The 20,953-nt window shown below is 38.8% G+C and overlaps 1 protein-coding gene across 1 annotated transcript in view; it reads right to left on the bottom strand.

The window, feature by feature from the left end:
- Positions 1–8,185: 8,185 nt before the first annotated feature.
- Positions 8,186–20,953, bottom strand: part of Dars1 (aspartyl-tRNA synthetase 1) — a 59,472-nt gene continuing 46,704 nt past the window's right edge. Inside the window, exons 9-16 of the mRNA XM_048430629.3 lie at positions 20,031–20,165; positions 17,848–17,995; positions 16,187–16,333; positions 13,444–13,486; positions 12,592–12,672; positions 11,380–11,491; positions 11,156–11,227; positions 8,186–8,822 (exon numbers count right to left, since the gene is read on the bottom strand). Of these exons, the coding sequence (XP_048286586.1) occupies positions 8,731–8,822; positions 11,156–11,227; positions 11,380–11,491; positions 12,592–12,672; positions 13,444–13,486; positions 16,187–16,333; positions 17,848–17,995; positions 20,031–20,165 (830 nt within the window). The 3' untranslated portion in view covers positions 8,186–8,730. The remainder of the gene's footprint in view (positions 8,823–11,155; positions 11,228–11,379; positions 11,492–12,591; positions 12,673–13,443; positions 13,487–16,186; positions 16,334–17,847; positions 17,996–20,030; positions 20,166–20,953) is intronic.

Genomic DNA, 20,953 nt, shown 5'->3' with positions numbered 1-20,953 from the left:
TGGTTGTACTGGAATTTGCTCTGCAGACCAGGCTGGCCTTGAATTTAGACATTGTCCTGCCTCTGCCTCCTGAGTGCTGGGATTAAAGGTTTGCACACCACCACCTGTCTTTGGGGAGGTCTTTGGATTACAAATGATCAGATTTAGGTTGGATGTTCTCATTCATAGGAGCCAATCAAGAAAATCCTTCATAGGTGGGTTCATAGGTGCATCCAGTTATTTGGGTTTTAGTTGATTCTAGAAGAAGACAAGTTGACAACCAAGATTAGCCATCCTTCTGTGTGTCTGTCTGTGTGTGTTTTGCTTTGTTTGTTTGTTTTTCCTTTTTGATAAGGTGCCAGGCCAGCTAGGGCCACAAAACAAAATCCTGTCTCAAAGAAAGAAAAAAGAAGAAGAAGAAAAAAAAGAAAACAAAATGTTACACTAAATCTTATAACTCAATCCCAGCAAGATTAACTGGTATCATTTGTGCATTTGTGGATACAAGTTCTACTTTTTTTTTTTGAGACAGAGTTTCACTGTGTTGTCCTGGAACTCATTTTGTAGACCAGGCTGGCCTCAAACTCACAGAGATCCATCTGCCTCTGCCTTCCGAATGCTGGGACTAAAGGTGTGCACCACCACTGCCTGGCAACTAGTTCTGAATACTTCTTTGTATGAGGGTATATAATTAGGAGAAACAGCAGAAATCAGGAAAGTAAAAAGGAACTATGGAGGTTGTAGGAAGAGGTCGAGAAGGAGGCTAGTAAGTCCTAAGTGCACTGAGAGGGAAGACAGTTAAAACGGGGAGGGGCTAAAGCTTGGGAGGGGCAGGGAAGGCAAGGCAGAGGAAGAGTGAGGGAGGAGGGATAAAGAACACTAAGGATGGGCTGGAGAGATGGCTCAGAGGTTAAGAGCACTGGCTGCTCTTCCAGAGGTCCTGAGTTCAATTCCCACCAGCAACCACATGGTGGCTCACAATCATCTGTAATGAAATCTAGTGCCCTCTGCTGGCCTGCAAGTATACACGCAAGCAGAACACTGTATATGTAATAAAGATTAAAAAAAAAGAACACCAAGGATAACTGAAAAATTAGAGCCTATATATATATATATGTGTGTGTGTGTATATATGTATATTTGAGTAATTTTTATGAAGTTTTTCCACTTGAGGTGATAAAACGCCTTCCAAGAGCCGTAGACTAATAAAAACTCCAATTCTAGGCATGAAAATCTTTTCTTCAAGTTGTTAGAGGAGTCCAAAGACTCCCCCAAAAGTATATTTATTGTCCTTGAAGGCAAAGCTCTATTGCTGCAGACATTGGAGCTGGAGAAAGGAGATGGTTCCAATGGTCCAGACCGACCAGCTCAACTATCACCCAGACCCACATCCTAGGACTTGGGTTGGCTCACCATAACAGTTGCCCCATCTTGACCTGCTGGAGTGTGAGAAGGGACTGGTTTTGCAGAACAACAATAACTGAAAAATCTCCATGACTCAGGGCAACAACAGGATGTCCAAGAGGAGTTTCTCTGAGGGTCCAGCCCAGTGACCATGGTGGACCAGAAACCAGAGGCCTTGAACCAGACCAACAACTCATCACAATGGTCATTTTGTGGGTGGGGCTGATTGGATAAGAGGGGTACTCTGTGTGACACGCCACAACTCCCGATGACACTAGAATGAATGAAGGGGTGTTAGAAAGATGGAGGAGTGAGGTGGGTTTTTTGGTTGCTTTGTTTTTAATTAATTTGGGGGACATACTGTAGGATAAGAGGTATATAATGAGGGACTGGGAGAAGAGCAGGATTGGAGTTCATAAAGTGAAATTTCCAAAGAATCAATAAAGAATTATGTTTAATCCAGGACAGACTCCAAAGTTACAGAGAAACCCTGTCTCGAAAGACAAAAAAAAAAAAAGTTTAAAAAAGAAAGTCATTGTATGTATGTATGAATGTTTCAAAGAATAAAATATCTAAAAAGAAGAAGAAGAACTCAAGCTAGAACTGACCTGGAAGCCTCCTCCCTGAAGACCCTCACTGTATGCAAGCTGACAAGGGAGAAAAAAGCAATTAAGAATCCTTTCCATCTGTAAAGTTTATGAACCGTGACAATGACCAACATTGTAAAATATGCCTGAGGGTGTTACAATGGCACACCTATCTTTTGGGTAACCAATAGACCTGTAATTGAACTTAAGGGTTACTCAATAGGGAGAGAATTCATGTCTGGTACTGGAAACCTAGGCATCTATTTGTGATTGGCAATGTCATAGATTAGAGGAGAACTGTAGACAGAAGTTTTTGTCCTGCCTGGTCCTGCAGCTGTTCAGTTCCAAAGAAACACACAGAGGCTTGTATTAATTATAAACTGTTTGGCCTATTAGCTCAGCTTATTATTAGCTAGCTCTTATAACTTAAATTAACCCATAATTCTTATCTATGTTCAGCCACATGGCTTGGTACCTTTTCTTAGTAAGGTATTCTCATCTTGCTTCCTCTGCTTCTGGGTGATGACTATCTCTCTGCCTTTCCTCTTCCCAGAATTTTCCTAGTCTGGTTGCCCTGCCTATACTTCCTGTCTGGCTACTGGCCAATCAGCATTTTATTAGACCAATACGAGTGACAAAACTTTACAGTGTACAAACGCATTTTCCCACTGCAGAGAACCTACTATTGTCATTTTTCTAAGCCAGTATAAAATTCCTAACTGCATTCTAAGTACTTATCATTATATCCACAGATAAGTGTAGCCCTCACATCTCATCAAAGAAGCTGCTTCTGTGGTAGACAGAGACATTGTCCCAACTAGTCAAAATGCACAGAACAACTGACCATGAGATGTCCATGCCCAGTCAGTACATCTACAAAACAATCTCTACATGTAAGCCTCAGGGAACAGCATGGAAGAGGAAGAAAGACTGTTACAAGCCTGAGGACCAGTGCATCTGCTGTAAGAGTCTTCTATATGTGACAGGGAGCTGCATTCATGAAATCTTCATGTCACTTAAACAAGACCTACACACACACACATGTGCACGTGCGTGCGCTCTCTCTCTCTCACACACACACACAGAGACAGAGAGAGAGAAAGAGGGAGAGATCAGAGAACAACCTTGTGGAGTCAATTCTTTTCTTCCACCTTTATGTGGTTTTTGAAGATTGAACTTTGGCCATCAGGCTTTCCTTATCCACTGAGCTCTCCTTCCAGTCCCTTGAAGAGCTTTCTGTATTATTGTTACTTAAAAAAACATTAAATTTTGTAAAAGTAAAACTATATCATTCCCCCTCTTCCCTTTCTTCCCTCTTAAATTCATGGCCTCTTTTTTGTTACATACATACAGACAGACACATAAATATATAAATACAACTACTGAGTTAATTTAATTTAGTATTGCTTATGTTTGCGATTTCCCATTTAGTATTGGATAACCAACTAGAGGGCTCATCCCTAGTAAAGACCATCTCTCCTGCTCTCAGCATTCCTTAGTTGCCTGTAGGACTCCAAGAGAGATTTCCCTGTTTTTTTGTTTGTTTGTTTGTTTCTCAAGACAGGGTTTCTCTGTAGTTTTAGAGCCTGTCCTGGATCTCACGCTGTAGACCACGCTAGCCTCAAACTCACAGAGACCTGCCTATCTCTGCCTCCCGAGTGCTGGGATTAAAGGTATGTGCCACTGCCGCCCCACAAGATTTTCCTCTTACATGTTAACGTGTCTACTGGTGTCCTTGTTCAAGTCGTGTTTAGGCAGCCATGTTGAGACATCAGTGGGTGAAGTGTTCCTGACATTTCAAGGAGACACAATCCAACAGCCAATTTCCTGGTCACCTAGCTTTTTCATAGTTTTTCCATCCCCTCTTTTGCAAAGTTCTGTGAACCTAGATGCAGGAGTTATGTAATAGATGTGCTCATTGGAGCTGGGCACCTCACCAACTGTTGCTCTCTTCAGCTGTGGTTTTCTGTAATGGTCTCTGCTGAAAGCAAAGAGAAGTTTCCTTGAGGAGGGGTGAGCATGGGTAGAGGACGAAGTATTAAGAATGCAGTTGGGAACTATGTTGGCTTAGAAATGGTGGTAGTAGGCTAAGATCTGTGCCTCGCTATTACACTCAGAGGGACATCTTGCTGTGCTGTGATTATTGTGGTTCAAAAGCATCACGGCAGGTGATGGTTAAAGAAGGTGTGGAACATACACACTTCAGAGTTTTACTCAGCGGTAAAAAACAATGACATCTTGAATTTTGCATGCAAATGGATAGAAATAGAAAACGCTTTACTGAGTGAGATAACCCAGACCCAAAAAGATGAATATGGTATGTACTCACTCATAAGTGGATTCTGGCCATAAATTAAGGGCATTGAGCCTATAATTTGTGATCCTAGAGAAGCTAAATAAGAAGGTGAACCCAAAGAAAATCATATAGTTATCCTCCTGGATATTGGAAGTAGACAAGATTGCCAGGCAAAAGTTGGGTGCACGGGGGATGGGTGTAAGGGGAGATGGGGAAAAAGAAGGGAGAAGGGGAGGATTGGGGAGAGCTTGGGGGAATGGGATGGAGGAAGGGTGGATATGGGAGCAGGGAAGTAGATATCTTAATTAAGGGAACCATTTTAGGGTTGGCAAGAGACTTGACTCTAGAGGGCTTCCCAGGTCCAAGGAGATGTCCCCAGCTTGTTCCTTGGGCAGCAGAAGAGAGGGTGCCTGAACTGGCCTTGTCCCATAGCCACACTGATGAATATCTTGCATATCACCATAGACCCTTCATCTGGCGATGGATGGAGAAAGAGATAGAGACCCACATTGGAGCACTGGACTGAGCTCCCAAGGTCCAAATGAGGAGCAGAAGGAGGGAGAACATGAGCAAGGAAGTCAGGACCACGAGGGGTGCGTCCACCACCGAGATGGTGAGACTGATCTAATGGGAGCTCACCAAGGCCAGCTGGACTGTGACTGATGGAGCATGTGATAAAACCGAACTCTCTGAATGTGGTCGTCAATGAGGGCTGTCTGAGAAGTCAAGGACAATGGCACTTGGTTTTGATTCTACTGCATGGACTGGCTTTGTGGGAGCCTGGTTTGTTTGGATGCTCACCTTCCTAGACCTGGATGGAGGGGGGAGGACCTTAGACTTCCCACGGGGCAGAAAACCCTGACTGCTCTTAGGACTGGAGAGGGAGGGGGAGGGGGAGTAGGAGGAGTGGGAGGAAAATGGGAGGTGGGGAGGAGGTGGAAATTTTTAATAAATAAATAAAAAAACCAAAAAAAAAATAGAGAGAGGTAGGTAGGGAAAACTAAACTGAATGCTGGGAGAAAGAAGGTGGAAGGAGAGGCCATGGAGCCACCAAACACAGACATGCTGAAATTTTGCCCCATAAGCCACAGCCTCATGGCAATATATACGGATTAATGGAGATGGGCTAATTTAAGATATGAGTTAGCCAGAAATATGCTTAAGCTATTGGCCAAACAGTATTGCAAATAATACAGTTTCTGTGTGGTTATTTCGGGGCTGAGGAGCCAGAAACAAACAAGTGGCCTCTTACTACATATGTATATGCACATACATGCACTTATACAGATTTTATGTAATTTTAGTTAAATAATAGTGTGACCCTATGGCTTTCCCAAATATCTTTACTATTTATTCCCTACCTCATTTTTCCTATCTCCATATGTTCTCTCTCATCTATGTGAGACTATAACCTGGAGCACCCAAGGCACCAGGAAAGTAAAAAGATATCATGGGGCACAGGAGCGGTAGAGGTGAATAGCAGGATACATGTGATATCATTACTTTAAAAAGTTATTTTATTCCATTGTATAACATACAAGCAAAAGACCAGTAAGACAAAAATACCCAAATAAAGCATTGCTACAAAGAAATCCCACTGAGTTTGTTTTGAGTTGTTCATCAATGCTGGTTATGGGGCCTACCCTTTTGTGTGGTTAATATACCCAAAGAAACTCTACAAGAGAAAATAATCTTTCCTTTACAATCCTGTATCAGTCCTGTTGTGTCACCCATCTCCTTACAATCCCTTATAATTTCCTCTTATAAGTCTTCTTCCTCCTCTTCCATATAACTTCCTGAACCCTGAAGGGAGGGGTTTGGTGAAGACACCCATTTACTATTTATTGTTTCAAAATCTCTCACTCTCTTTACATTGTCCTGTTGTGGGTTTCCATGTTAGTCCCCATCTAATGCAAGAGGAAGCTTCTCTGATGATAAAGCTATTTTCCCCCCTCTTTGAGATAGGGTTTTACTATGCAGCCCCAGCTGAAATCAAACTTTAGATGTTTCTGCCTTCACCTTCCTAGTATGTATTTATTATAAAGGTGTGTATCACCAGACCTGGATAATCAGCGGAAAAACATTTTGATACTCTGTTTTTCAGACAGTTTGTTGTAGCTCAGGCTGGCCTGAAACTCCCTTTGTATCTGAGGATAGTCTTCAACTTCTGATCTTCCTGCTTTTATTCCCAAATGTATACAGGTATACACTCCAATGCTTGGGGATCAAAACCAGGGCTTCATACAAGCCCTCTACCAATTGTGTTGTAGCTCTAAGCCTTTGACTGCTGGTTTCTAGACTGGCAGAGCAGAACAGTACCTTCACATTTCCAGGGCCATTTCCTTCATGTGTCTGCTAACGGGTGTCAACTCTTTCGGAACATAGACATCTAGACCCACACACTCTAGCAATTGGATGAACAAATGCAACTGAGTCCCGCACTGGAAGATACGATGAATAGAGTGAGTCCTGTACTTCTGTATCCTGAACCCCGCAGTTCACTTAATGACTCCAAATTTTATGTTGCTTGCAAAGGTGTATGGTGCCCTCTCCATGCACAATAGTTTCTTCATGGTGGTATTGATGAAGCCTTCATAAAGTCCTATTATTACTCTTTTATAAAGCAGGAGTGTTCTAACTTTTTGACATATCTTTTTGGTCAAAAGTGAGACCCCAGTCCTCTAACACCCCTATATCCAGAGGCTGAAATGTAATATTGAGGCCCCAGTCCTCTAACACCCCTATATCCAGAGGCTGGAATGTAATATTGAGTTGGAAATGTCACTCCCAGCCTGCCAAGAGCTGACCACTCCCACAAGGGATTTAGGGTTGGGCCAGAAAAAGGAACATGTGGTTTTGGGTTTGCACGTGTGCTTTTCCTCGCCATGCACCCCCGGCCACCCAGGACTGTGCCATCTACTAAACATGGGCATTTAATTTGGTTTGATCTGGTCTGATTGGAGTTTTTTTGTGTCAGTGGAGCGGCTCGTCTTAAGATTTTTCCTAACAGTTTCAATTATGATGTCATCTACAAACGTGTTGGGCCACATTCATAGCTATTTACTGGCACATAGATACATAGATTCCCTCTTTTCCCTCCAAAGGGTCTCTGAGCAGAGGTCCAGGAAGAGGTGGAGATAAAGGAATAAAGGGCATAGCTGGCTTGGAGGGCTTGAAGCTTTAGATTCACCTATAGTCAAGCTTGAAAAAGGACATAGAGGAGTTTAGCTAAAAGTCAGTTCCTGATCTATAAACCCCCAATGTATTCTTTTTGCTTTGTGGTAAAGTAGGACCCAACCTAAACTATAGCACAGGGGTTCAATGTTGGCACACCAAGTTTTTATGAGCCCTATCATTGTCTCTGGAACATGCTTCACAGGCAGAAGAGAAAATGTCATGGAACATGTCTTGTGTCTAGGCTAAGGTACTCTGCCGACCCTTTCTAGGTGGGAAGTGTCTGGCATCATCAGCTTCCACAAATGGATGTTTTCTCTAGAAATGGTGCTACGGCAGAGCACAGCATCAATCCCTGCTTTGGACAGGACAATGGAGGTGTGCCCAGTATACAGTGATCATGACAGACCAGTTCATGCTGTTGCCAGTGCTTCTTCGTGGTGTATTCTCTCTCAAGCACCAATACATTCTAAGATACTTACATGTTTGCATGTTTCGGTTACTCTCCTATGTGTTTTCTTTTCTTTTGAGAGGCTCTCATGTAACAACAGAGACTGATTTTGAACTGTTGGCCCTCTTGTCCACACATCCCTAATGCTAGAATTACAGGCACATGCTGTAACGCGCCATTGGTTCTGTAGCACTTTTCATGTCTAATATTTACATAAGGCTAGTTTATTTTTTATTCCCAATGTGTATATGCCAACCAGTTAAAAAAATCAAATTTCTATAAAGTCACACAAAATTATCATTAGCTTTAAGGTTTTATTGAATTCCAACATCAGAAATGAAGTGTTTTGGTGTTACTGTTTCTAGCCAGCATTCTCACTTGCCTCACATGATTGCTGCAGATAACTTTTAACTCATACTCTGATTTTTCTGTGACATATTGATCTTTTATATGTTAAAATCTTGGTTATTTCCCCAATTTCTTTTTCTCAATGTCAAGAGTTAAAAGTCCAAATACTGAAAATTTAGGACATTAGTATTGAGGATACCATAACATAGAAAAAAAAATTATACAATCTTAAACTGCTTAAAAGTCTCCTTAACTTTTCCTATAGTGATAAACTATGAATTTTCACCATAGAAATTTCTATTAAAATGTTCAAGCATGTCCTACTGAAACATATCTGAAGTTCAAAATGTTTTTTCTTAAATTAATTTGTACTGAACTATTTAAAAAAGAATCGTGGCACTTTAGTAAGACAGTTATTTTACTGCATATCTTAACTACCTCACGTGTAACCTGATCAATAGCAGATTACTAGAGAGAATAAAAAGTGTGGTTTAAGGCGTGAGTCGTTTGGGGTCACGAGGGAACATTGATGTCTGACGTACATTATGCAATCCTAAGAACAGCATCGTCACTCTTTCCAACCCTGTGAATAAGAAAATGACAGTTAATCCTTTTTGAAAACCTCTCATTTACTAGTTATACTTTTTTTTGTGGAACATATTATTTTATTTTATAAAGCATCTCTCATTAAAAAAAGAGAAAAAAACCCATAAAATTCTATACTTCGTAAATATTCTTTTCCTTCCTCCCTGGATATAGGCATTCACCAATCTATTCTCTGCTTCTGAACTTGACTACTCTAAAATACCAGCAGAGTAGAATCATACAGAATTAGCCCTTTTGCTAATTTATTCATTTATTTATCATTCATTCGTATATCATCTCCACAGTTCATCTATACTTCAGAACACAAGAAAATTTCTTTCTTTCTTTTTCTTTTTCAACTGTGTAACAAACAGCCTTGGCTGCCCCAGGAGCTCTCTCTCTCTCTCTCTCTCTCTCTCTCACTCTCTCTCTCTCTGTAGACCAGGTGACCTTAAACTCAGATAATCACCTCCCTCTACCTCCTAAGTGATGGGATTGAAGGTGTTTACACCACACCCTGCAAAATTTCTCTTTTTAACACTGATTGGCCATATAGGTCAAAGACCTTATTCCAGAAATTCAGATGTTCTAAAATCTAAATATTTGGAAGCATCAAAGCAGCACTCAAGGATCTCAATGGTAAAGTCTATGAAATTAATTCTAAAAGCCAAGAAAATACAAGTCTGGTCCTGATCATGTCACAGGGGATCCTTAACCAACACCACATTCTGCTGGTCCATTTACCCATAATGGACGCCCAGCTGCATCCATGTCTCAGCCACTATAAAGATGTATGTATGCATAAATACTTCTTTGGTGTGTCATTTTCAATTCTTTCAGGCACACACACAAAATTGGACTGACAAATCACATGGTAAGTCTTTCTTTAGGGTATATACACAGAAGTGGACTATTGGTTTCTATGATAAATGAGTCTCTATTTTTGAAGAACTATAGTCCTGTTTTCTGCAGCAGGCAAACTGATCCTCCACTCATCCTAGTGATAATTATTTTATGTTAAGATGGCAGCCATCCTAGCTGTGTGATGCTACCGCTCATGCGCTCACCAACCATCTGCATCCTCTTTTGGAGAAATTTCTATTTAGGTCCTTTGTCCATTTTGAACACGAATTTTATTTATTCTGGATATTAATCTCTTATCGCATATATAACCTGTAAATATTTGTTGTCGCTATGTGGGCTGTCGTTTTACAGTCTTGCTCTTTTTTTTTAAACATGTCTGTGTGTGCACGTGTCTTCAGGAGCCTGCAGGGTCATTAGATCTGGAGCTGAAGTTTCAGGTGACTGTGAGCCCCTGATGTGGGTACTAGGAACTCAACCTCCAGTAGTCTGAAAGAGTAGCAAGTTTTACTTTACTTTACTCAACTTTAGCCATCTCCTCAGTCCCCCTTTACTTTTTTTCCCCAATTGTCCCCTGCTTTCAAAGTTGGTGCTAGGGATCAAATGCAGGGACTGTGCAGACAAGGCGAGCACTGAGTTATATACTTTAATTGTCAAACCCAGTCTTGTACACACTGTGCAATTAAGTATTTTTTTATGCACAAAGTTTAATATTTTTCCCTACGCTAAATTTTGCTATTAATCACCTTGCTATGTGTGCCATAGGTACTATATCTAAGAAAACATGCGAAGGGCTGGAGAGATGGCTCAGTGGTTAAGAGCACTGCTTGACCTCTGAAGGTCCTGAGTCAGTTCCCAGCAACCACATGGAGGTTCACAACCATCTGTAATGAGATCTGGTGCCTTCTTCTGGTCTGCAGGCATACATGCAGACAGAATACCGAGAATACTGTATACATAATAATTTAAAAAAAAGAAAAGAAAACATGGCAAAATCCAATATCCTGATGCTTTTGCTCTGTTTTCTTCTAAGAGTTTTCTAGCGTTAGACCTTTCATTTAGGTTTTTGATTCATTTTGGATTACTGCTTTTACCTGAAGTTAGGTAAGGGCTTAACTTTATTCTTTGACATGTAAATATCAATTTTCAAATCACTGGGGAAAAATACCATTCTATGACCTTTAAAAATTATTTTTATTTACATATATGTATGTGAGTACATGTGAGTTTACGTACCCTACTATGTGTGCAGGAGCCTGCTGAGGCCAAAAGAAGAAATCAGGTCCCCTTAAACTGAAATTTTAAATGGTTGTGAGCTGCTATATGGGTGTTGTGAACTGAACTCAGATCCTCTGCAAGAGCAGCAAGTTCTCTTAATCTCTGAGCTGTCTTTCTAGTCCTCTTCTATAGCCTTTAAACTTGTTCTTCACTTGCGTTTACAGAATTATTTATAAGTAATAGCAGTATTACCAATGCCTCCACCAGCATGAGGAGGGGCTCCAAATCTGAAGGAATCAATGTAAGCTTTGATTTTCTCCAAATCTATAAAAAGAAAACAGAATTTATCATTTTATTATAAAGAGATATTACTACAATGAAGATTTGGGGGAAAATGACTCATGAGACATCTTTAAGATGTTTACAATGCATTATTTTCATAATTCACATAGTTCTAGATATTTTAAATTACTTACCAATTCCATGGTGCAAAGCTCTCTCTGTTAGCAACTGAGGATCATGTATTCTTTGTGCTCCAGACAGTATTTCTTCTCCTCTCATGAACATATCATAAGAGTTGGAGTGTTTCTGCAGAAGAAAAATGAATGAACCTCCATCATTCTTCAAGTCCTATGTTATCACACTTTCCCATGATAAAAATCCATGCTGTCTTTCCCTAGTTAATGAAAGACTATCCTTCAACACAAGATCCTCTATGGAAGAACTGCTAAGGGCAGTTTTTGTTCTCTGTTTAGGTTTCCATTTTCTCTTTACCACACCTCCTACTAACCAGAACACCACATCTAAAGCAGTGGTGCTGCTTTTTATTTTACTTTAGGTCTAAAAAGTTTTAAAATATGACATAAATTTTGGTCAATTGTGAATGTAAATCACCAGTAAGTAAGTACTCTATTTTAGAGAACTTTTAAGGAAAGTTAAACTAAAACTGAATTAACCTATGCTTAACTTGTGGACTATCAGGCATTTGACACTATCAGTTTTAACTTTCACATAAACAATGGCTCCGATTCCCAGATCATTTCAGCATTACCTGTAATTTGTTATAAGCGCTGACCTCTAAGCCTGCCCCAATCAAAGATTAGGAACTCTAAGAGTAGGGTTCAGTATTTGTGTTTCAAAACCCCTCCAGTCTGGTGCCGGTAGTGTACACCTGGGAAGCCGAGGCAGGCAGACACCTGAGTTCCAAGCCGGCTTAGGCTACCCTGCAGATTCCAGGTCACCAGAGATACACATAAGACTTTATATTGGGGGAAAAAAGAGAAAACAAACAAAACAAAACAAACCCCAAGTTCTCTAGAGGGTTCATGTATTCTAAGGGTTGGGAACTACTAAGAAACAAAAATCCATAAGATCATCTGGATTACTAAATATAAAATAAGCTTTGATTTTCTTCAAATCTATCAAATGAAAACATAACTTACTACCTTAGTGTAAAAATTAGAAAGGTGAATTCCCAGTTCAAAGTCAACAGAGATCCTCCCTAAACTCTGAGTATCTAGTGCTATATGTAGCATCTACAGTACCAATAAATCTTTAGGAAAATTGACCTCGTAATAGGATTTAATTTAATTTAGGTTCTCAGGACTAATTTGCTATAGCACTCAAATATGGTTATTAGAAAGTTCTTTCTTCCCCACAAATAGGTGATTTGAGATTAAATTACTCACAGGATTTCTTGGGTCAGGCATGGTATAGAAAGGTCTTACAGCCAATGGATATTTATCAAGAACATAAAAGTCTGTATCATACTATTAAAAGAAAGAAACTGTGTTAAGTATATACAATATTTTATGGAAAATTTAAGTATTATTATATTAATATAAAACCCCCTGAATTATTTCCCTAATAACACAGCTTTTTGTTTAAATATCCAAATAAAATTGGGTAATGGTCTTCAAATGGAAACCACTGAAATAAATACCGTTACAGTGTTTGACATTTTCTTACTACCTCACAAGCTTAGGTAAAAAGAAATTACACTCCAACTTTTATTTGATTACATTCCCCTTTGTTAAAACTGATGGGAGAGAATGGCAGCAGAGTGGTGACTGCTGATAGAGCAAGCTCAAGGTCTGGCTCACACTGTAGACTTCAGAAAAAGCTCAACCAGCAGGGGGAGCTCAAGGACTTTCTAAACATTAAATTAGTGTCCTATTAAAAAGAACACAACTAGGCTAAGCTTTATGTCCTTTGGCTTTAGTTCTAGAAAATAAAAGCAAGAGTGCACAGGTAAGACCTTCTGTGGTTTAGAGCCCGTCTTCACTAATCTGACAATCTGAAGTGTCCTTTGGAGGTACTTCAGTATGACTGCACAAATGTCACACACCGAATTAATCAAACTGTTGGTCAAAATCTGCCTAAATATTTTCCCCCTTTTCTAAGAACAAAAGTACCATTCACTTTACTAACTCTGGAAACATACCACTGTAAGAAGATGATAGAATATTCTGCTATTGTTGCTTCTTCTTAAGGTACATTTCAGATTAAACAACAACAACATCAAAAGGAAAACATCCTACCTTTTCCTTCACCAAACGACCCAACAGCTTTTCATTTGGTGTACTGAAAAAAGAGAAACATGAAACTAGTGGTTGAAGGTAAAACAAAAAGTTTTTTATTTTGGTTTTTAGAGACAGGATCTCTCTGTGTAATATCCCTGGTTGTACCGGAACTCCCTCTGTAGACAAGGCTAGCTTCAAACTCACATAGATCAATCTGCCTCTGCCTCTGAGTGTTAGGATTAAAGACGTGTGCCACCACGACCCAGCTTACAGAAACGTCTTAGCTTTCTAATATTTGTATTTAATTGTGTCTGTGAGTGGGTGCTGGAGTTACACAGGGAGTTGTGAAGCAGACTGATGTCAGTGCTGGGAACTAAACTCACCATACCGGGAAGGGCAGTCAAGAGTTCTTAAAACCACAGAACCATTTCTCCAGTCCCCCAAGTAATAACTCAAAACACTTTTTAAATTAGTAAGGCTCCTTTTAATTTAAGGTTCTTAAAGAAAAATAAAACTTTGGCTCAAACACAGTCAGCTGTCTGCCCCCTTTTAAGACAAGCATTTCAGGAAGCCACCTACAGGCTCACCTCCCTCAGATACTTGGTGCACATACACAGTGCTCCAACCTTTACAACCAGGCAGAACTAAGTATTCCATTGATCCAGAAACAGGAGGGAAACTTAACTGTTTTACTGTACTGTTTTCACTTTACTATAATTGTGTGAAATAAAAATCCAGTCGGCCAGCACTGGAGGATTGTGTTATTAAACAGTCTCTTTTTGTTACTTCACAAAGGTTTGTAATGACAACCAGTATACCCAAGTCCTTAAAGGCAATCTGTGACCAACAGGTACCTTTTTTAGCACCTATGTCACTCAACGACAATTCTCAAGATGCCTAAAATATACTGCTTAAATTGAACTAATTATAAAATTTATGGCTTCTTTTAGCAATAAAGGGTAAGCTGAAAAATCGTATTTTTCTTAATAAATAAGTAATGGACTAGGAGTAAAGTATATTTTTTTGGGGAAAAAAAAGACAACCACCACGTTTCTCTTCCACAAATCTACTATGTACTATTGTGATGACTTAACTATTTTAATCAGGAACCTCTGAATGAAATGTATATTGACAGCAATTTTCTATCTTTAGTATGCAATTTATTCCTAAATTGTAAGAAGTAGAATTAGATTTAGGTTAGAAAATACAGCATACTGATAACATATAGACATTAGTATTTCTATGCCTAATCCTGTGTGGGGTGAATTAGAATTTTCTTTACCCTTAAAAAGGGAGTAACATTACAAACAAAAGTCATAGACAATAGCCAGGTGTGGTGGTTCATGCTTTTAATCTCAGCACTTGGGAGGCAGAAGCAGGCGGATTTCTGTGAGCTCAAGGTTAGCCTGGTCTACTAGTCAGCCAGGGCACACTGACCCTGTTGCAAACAAACCCACCAAACCAAACCAGAGAAAACTCTCCTCATTCTTCTTTGTTCTATATTACTAGGGATTGAAAATAGAGTCTAACATAAGATAAGTAAGTCTCTACCACTGAGCTATGCCTTCTACACCCCCACCTATAAATTATATATAGCCATGGCTGTCCTGGATCTCACTAAATAGACTAGGCTGGCCTTGAACTTAAAGGCCCACCTGCCTCTGCATCCTGAGTGCTGGGATTACAAGGTGTATTCCACCATACCTAGTAATAAAATACCTACCTACCTACCAACCTACCTACCTACCTACTTACCTACCTATCTATCGTTTTTCAAGGCAGGGTTTCTCTGTTTAACAGTTCTGGCTGTCCTGAATCTTGTAGGCCAGGATGACATCCAACTTACTGAGAGCCACTGCCTCTGCCTCTGAAGTGCTGGGATTAAAGGTGTGCACCATCACTGCACAGCAAAAATATTTTTAAAATATTTAAAAATACTGAAATATTTTATGTGTGACTGTTTTGCCTGAATATATGTATGTGTACTACATGAATGCCTGGTTTTCTGTGTAGCCATGAATCGATCACCTAGAAGAGGAGTTACAGATGGTTGTAACCTACCATCTGAGTACTGGGACCAAGACCTAGATCCCATGAAAAAGTAGCAAGTGCTTTTAACTGCTGAGCCATCTCTCCAGTCCTTAACATGTTTATTTATTTATTAAAAGATTATTTATTGCTGGGTGTTAGTGGTGCATGTCTTTAATCCTAGCACCCAGGAGACAGAAGTAGGCAGATCTCTGTGAGTTTGAGGCCAGCCTGGTCTACAAGAGCTTGTTCTAGGACACCTAGGGCTGTTACACAGAGAAACCCTGTCTTGAAAAACAAACAAACAAATGGCAATTTGCCTGCATGTGTTCTGGAAAAATAGCAAGACTCTTATTCTCTGAGTCATCCCTCCAGATCTCCTTTTCATTCATTTTGAGGTAGCGTCTCTCAAAGCTGCTCAGGCTGGCCCAAAACTTGTTCTGTATCCCAGGCAAACTTTGCATTGGTAAACCTCTTGCCTCACCCCCCCTCCCGAGTACTTGAGATTACTGGCCAGTGCCACTAGTTTGTCTTCATAAAGGTTATAAATAGGGAGCAAAATGAAAAGTTAACAAAATTACTGAAGTTTATGCAAACAATATTAAATATATCTTATATTCTTTATTATATAAAGCAGTATTATACAATATATCAAAGTTAATAGTAATCTGTTAGGCAAAATACATTAAGCCTAGGCATAGAAGTTAAAAAAAGAAAAAAGTTTGAGACCAACCTTAGATCTTCCTCATCGCCCATTTCAACTCCTGCTTCTCGAAGCATAGCCAAAGCTTCACAATACTCCAGTCTTAGAGTTGGCTCCAAAAATTTGAAGGGCTCACATGGGAACTGTTTATTCACAGTTTGAATTTCAGTCTGAAACCTGTATGTTCAATGTTTCAGATAATAAAATGTGAGTTAAATTTTTCTTCCACAAGAGGTCACTGTAAACAATATATGATATCAGTCTTTGAACTTACGTTTGTATCAAAAAAAAGCATCATCAAATTTTTAAGAACTAAAGTACTACTTATAATACTTAATTCCATTTCTTTGTTTCAAGTTTTTTGTTTTTTTCCAAATCACAGTATTTGGTATTAAAAGATTAAAATTTTTATTTACAACTCCTATCAGTTAACATTGTTAGAAACAAAAATATATATTCTGTGAGGCATTTAAAAAAATCTTATTTTAATCATTAATCAATTCTTTTCATCTAGGAAGAGGACACTAAAAGATGTCTGCCTTGTTCTGCCATTCCCACCACGCTTTCTAAGATATTTAGGTGCTACTTCCTTCCTCCTATGATGTCCCCACAGTACCTGCACAAATTATAACTGCAGAGAACTGTGTTTCAGTAGTGAAGGGTTCTTTCCTTTTCTGAAACAGGGATCTCACTGTGCAGTCCTGGCTGACCTCACACTTGTAATCCTCTATCTCACGATCTCAAATGCTGCCATTTAAAGGAGTATCCTACTATACCTGGCTTATTTAAATAAGGCTTAAAAAAGCATATTTTGCTCAAATGTTTATGGATGAGATGATGATAGACTTGATTCAAATAGGGGCAAGGAAAATAGGCACAATAAATTTTTTTTAGCCATACACTGGCAATGACTAAAACAAGGTACTAAGCACATAGGATTTGTGAGGCTTAGTGTCCCTAATTTAAAAACTTTTTAAAAATAAAAGCTGGAGAGATGGCTCAGTGGTTATAAGCACATATTTCTCTTGCAGAGGATCTGAGTTCCATTCCTATTACCCACATCAGGTGGCTCCTGTAATTCTAGTTTTAGAGAAATTGACACCTTCTAGACTCTGAGGACATTTGCACTCACATATAAACATACTACCTCCACAAAGGCATAACTAAAAAGTAAAAAAAAAATCTTTATTCCTATATTGGATTATAGGTGTGTGCCACATCTGGTACAGTCACTGATTTGGAAACGACTGTTCCTTTGTTTATCCCTACTCATGTCTCTCAATGCTCTGAGTCATTGATAGTTCTTTACCGATATATTACTCTGCAGCATAAACATGAGTGGAATATAGCACAAGCCTGACAGTCTAAATTACAAGGGACATAACAACAAATGGTTTCCAAATAATCTGTAAAATATAGAAAAAAGGCTATTTTTCAAACTGTTGCCTTATGTTTACTAAAGAGGTTAGCAACAAAACTATTTGAGTCCTTATAATTAGACACAATTAATCTTGGTTTATTTCAAACACTCATATTAGAGAAAGAATAGATATCTAGAACAAGTTTTGGAAGTTTTCTTAAACTATACAAGAAACCGTATTATTCTCTATCACTCCCCAACCAAAAAACAAAACAAAAAACTGCAATTGTTTTGAAATTAAAGCCATTTCAAGACATTAAATAATTTTAACCTTTCTTGAAGTCCTTTGAATATTTGCACCAAGGTATCAGCAATTTCTTCTACAACTTCATGGTAATGATAATTAAAAGCCATTTCAATATCCAAACCAACAAATTCAGTCAGATGTCTATGGGTATTGGAGTCTTCGGCTCTAAAAACTGTTAACCAAAGAAAAATAGTACAGTATTTTAAGTCTTGGGTAAATGAGAACTTAAATGCAGAATTGTACTTGGTAGTGCCCTAGGTGGTGCTATTATTTCATGCCCACAGGGTGAGACAGAGCACTGATAAGCCATCTGTTTCAGCATTCTCCTATACAGCAAGTTCATTACAAACTCCCAAGTCCTAGAGAAAAGCAGAACCAAATGCAAATTAATAAAAGAAGCTCTTGAGAACCCCTAGGGAATGCAAGATCCTGAGGCACCACCTCAATAATTAAAAACAGACTCATTTATGACTAATACAGTTTGTCTCCGTTTTATTAAAATATGGCTCAAGCAAAATGAAACTGCATAAGTGAAGTAACATTATACACGTTCCAGCAACTTCCAGTCCAGCTCCTATGCTCTCTGCAACTCCCCTGCAGTCTCTCACTCATCTTTCCTAGAACACATTCCCGCTTGCAAACTCACAACTCACAAATGGCTTTGGCTTGCAAAGTCACAAATGACTACTATAACAAGATATAAAATGACAAAGTCTAAAACCTTTACGCTTTTCAATTTAATCTTAGCCTATACTTCCAATTTTTAACCACTCTTATTTCTGTTTTCTCTTGTAGTCCATGCTTTCTACCTATCCTGTTCCCTGTAGAACATTATTTCAGTTTTTAAATATCCTACTAAGTCCTTAAAACCCACTTTAGTTTGAATTTTTTTTCATGGTGACTCCAGCAAATAATCTTTCTACTGCTAATTGTATAGCACATTCTGATTCTTTTTCTTTTGAGACAAGGTCTCACTTAGCAGCCTTGACTGTCTGAAACTCACAATGATCCTCCTGTCTCAGCCTCTTGGGTACAGGGTTATAGGTATGAGCCACACCACATGGCTCCCTGACACAGACTTCAAGATGTATTATTTGAATGTGTAATCATGGAATTATTTTGTAATTCATTGGCTTATTCCCCGTGACTGCTCTGTGCACGTGTGACTTACTCAGTAACAGAAGCAGGGATTGACATGTTCCCTTCTCACTCAAGGCACAATCTCTAAGCCAGGAGTACAGCAAGTATCTGGGCGCTTTGAGTGCTGAGCTTCAGGTTTCACCACAAATGTACTACAAGAACTTGCATTTAAATCTCTATCAGCATCTGATGAGTGTTGCTGATTCTTCTAAGGACATGGCACCTAGCCTTAAGAATACGTATACAATATATGCGTGGTAAATAATAACTTCAGAAAATTAAAACATTAAAAAAAATTTAAGACAGGATTTCTCTGTGAACAGTTCTGGCTGTCCTGGAACTTGTTTTGAAGATCAGGGTGGCCTTAAACTCTCAGAGATCCGTCTGCCTCTGCCTCCCAAGTGCTACCACCACCTGATTAAAATATTTAATTTTTGTGCCAACTTCTCTATTAGCAAAAGTTTAATAAGCTTTGGTAAATTATCAAAAAACATAAATAAAATAATTTGTTAAGTTTAAAAAATATTTCATCATCTTATGTATATAGATCTTTTGCCTGCATGTATGCCTGTGCATCACGTGCTTGAAGTGCCCACAAAGGCTAGAAGCAGGCATCATATGCCCTGGAATTGGAATTCTAGCTGGCCCTCTTACAGAGGACCTAGGTTTGATTCCCAGCAAGTATAAGGGAACTCATTAAGATTCACCTGCTGCAGAGGACCTGACTAGTCCTCAAATCATGTATTTTTAAAACACATATCCACACTCACTCACACACACGTTTTTATTTCTACCTTTAAGTTTAGTATTTTTTTCTTTTTGTTTTTTGTGAAATTGAACTGAGAGCCTTGAACATACTAACATAACAAATGCTCTATCATTGAGCCAAGTGCATCACTAGCTCTTAAATTTTAATATTAGATAATCAGCAGATAGATGGATTTAAGCTTTCAAAGGATCTAAATGCTAGTGTTTCTAATATAACTACTCTATAATTAATAGGTTTAATTCAACTATTTAACTCTACATAATTTTACAATTAGTAAACATAAATGACAATATCTTACCTGGTCCAATGCAGAAAACCTTCTCAAAATCAGCACAGATGCACATCTGCTTATACAGCTGTGGGGACTGAGCAAGGTAGGCATTATTTTTAAAATAAGACACAGTAAAAACATTGGCTCCTCCTTCACTGGCAGCTGAAATACAAACATTTATATTATTATAATCAATTGAATGTTAATTTATATAATTATTAGGTTAAAAAAAAAAAGCAGTTCACTTAGAGAAAAAAAGAAGACCTAGAAAATCAAGGAAATATTCCCTTTTTCTGAATCAATTTCCAATCTATTAGTTTAAGGCTGTAAAAACTTAATGAATAAATAAAAGGGAAAAATATTCCCTTCCCGGTGGGCGGTAGTAGTGGCACACACCTTTAATTCCAGCACTTGGGAGTCTGAGGCAGGAGGACCTCTGTGAGTTCGAGGCCAGCCTGGTCAACAAGAGCTAGTCCTAGGACAGGCTCCAAAGCTAGAGAGAAACCCTGCCTCAAAAACAACAACAACAACAACAACAAACCTTCCTTTTTATCTGAGATAGGCTCTCACCATGTAAGGCTGCTCTTTTAATTATTTTTCTAATTGTAAGAAGGTGATGTTTAATTTTTTTAATCTATATCTAAATACCATTCTTTTAATAATTTAACTTCTGTATATTGTTTTGCCTACATGTGTGTATGTGTATCTTATGCATACCTTGTACCAGAGGCCATCATAAGAAGGCATTGGATCTCCTGAATCTAGAGTTACAGATGATTCTGAGATACTGTGTGGGTGCTACAAACTGAACCTGGGTCCCCTGCAATAGCAACAAGTGCTCTTCAACTGAGCTATGGCTCCAACCCCATTAATAACATTCTTTTAATGCATTTATTTAATCAGTGTACACATTTGCCTTTAGAAGTGCATGTGAAACTCAGAAGAAGCTT

Source organism: Myodes glareolus, chromosome 5, assembly GCF_982192425.1.
Source record: "Myodes glareolus chromosome 5, mMyoGla1.1, whole genome shotgun sequence".
Lineage (NCBI taxonomy): Eukaryota > Metazoa > Chordata > Mammalia > Rodentia > Cricetidae > Myodes > Myodes glareolus.
The sequence above is the reverse complement of the archived record's forward strand: the minus strand, read 5'-3'. Positions and strand labels throughout refer to the sequence as shown.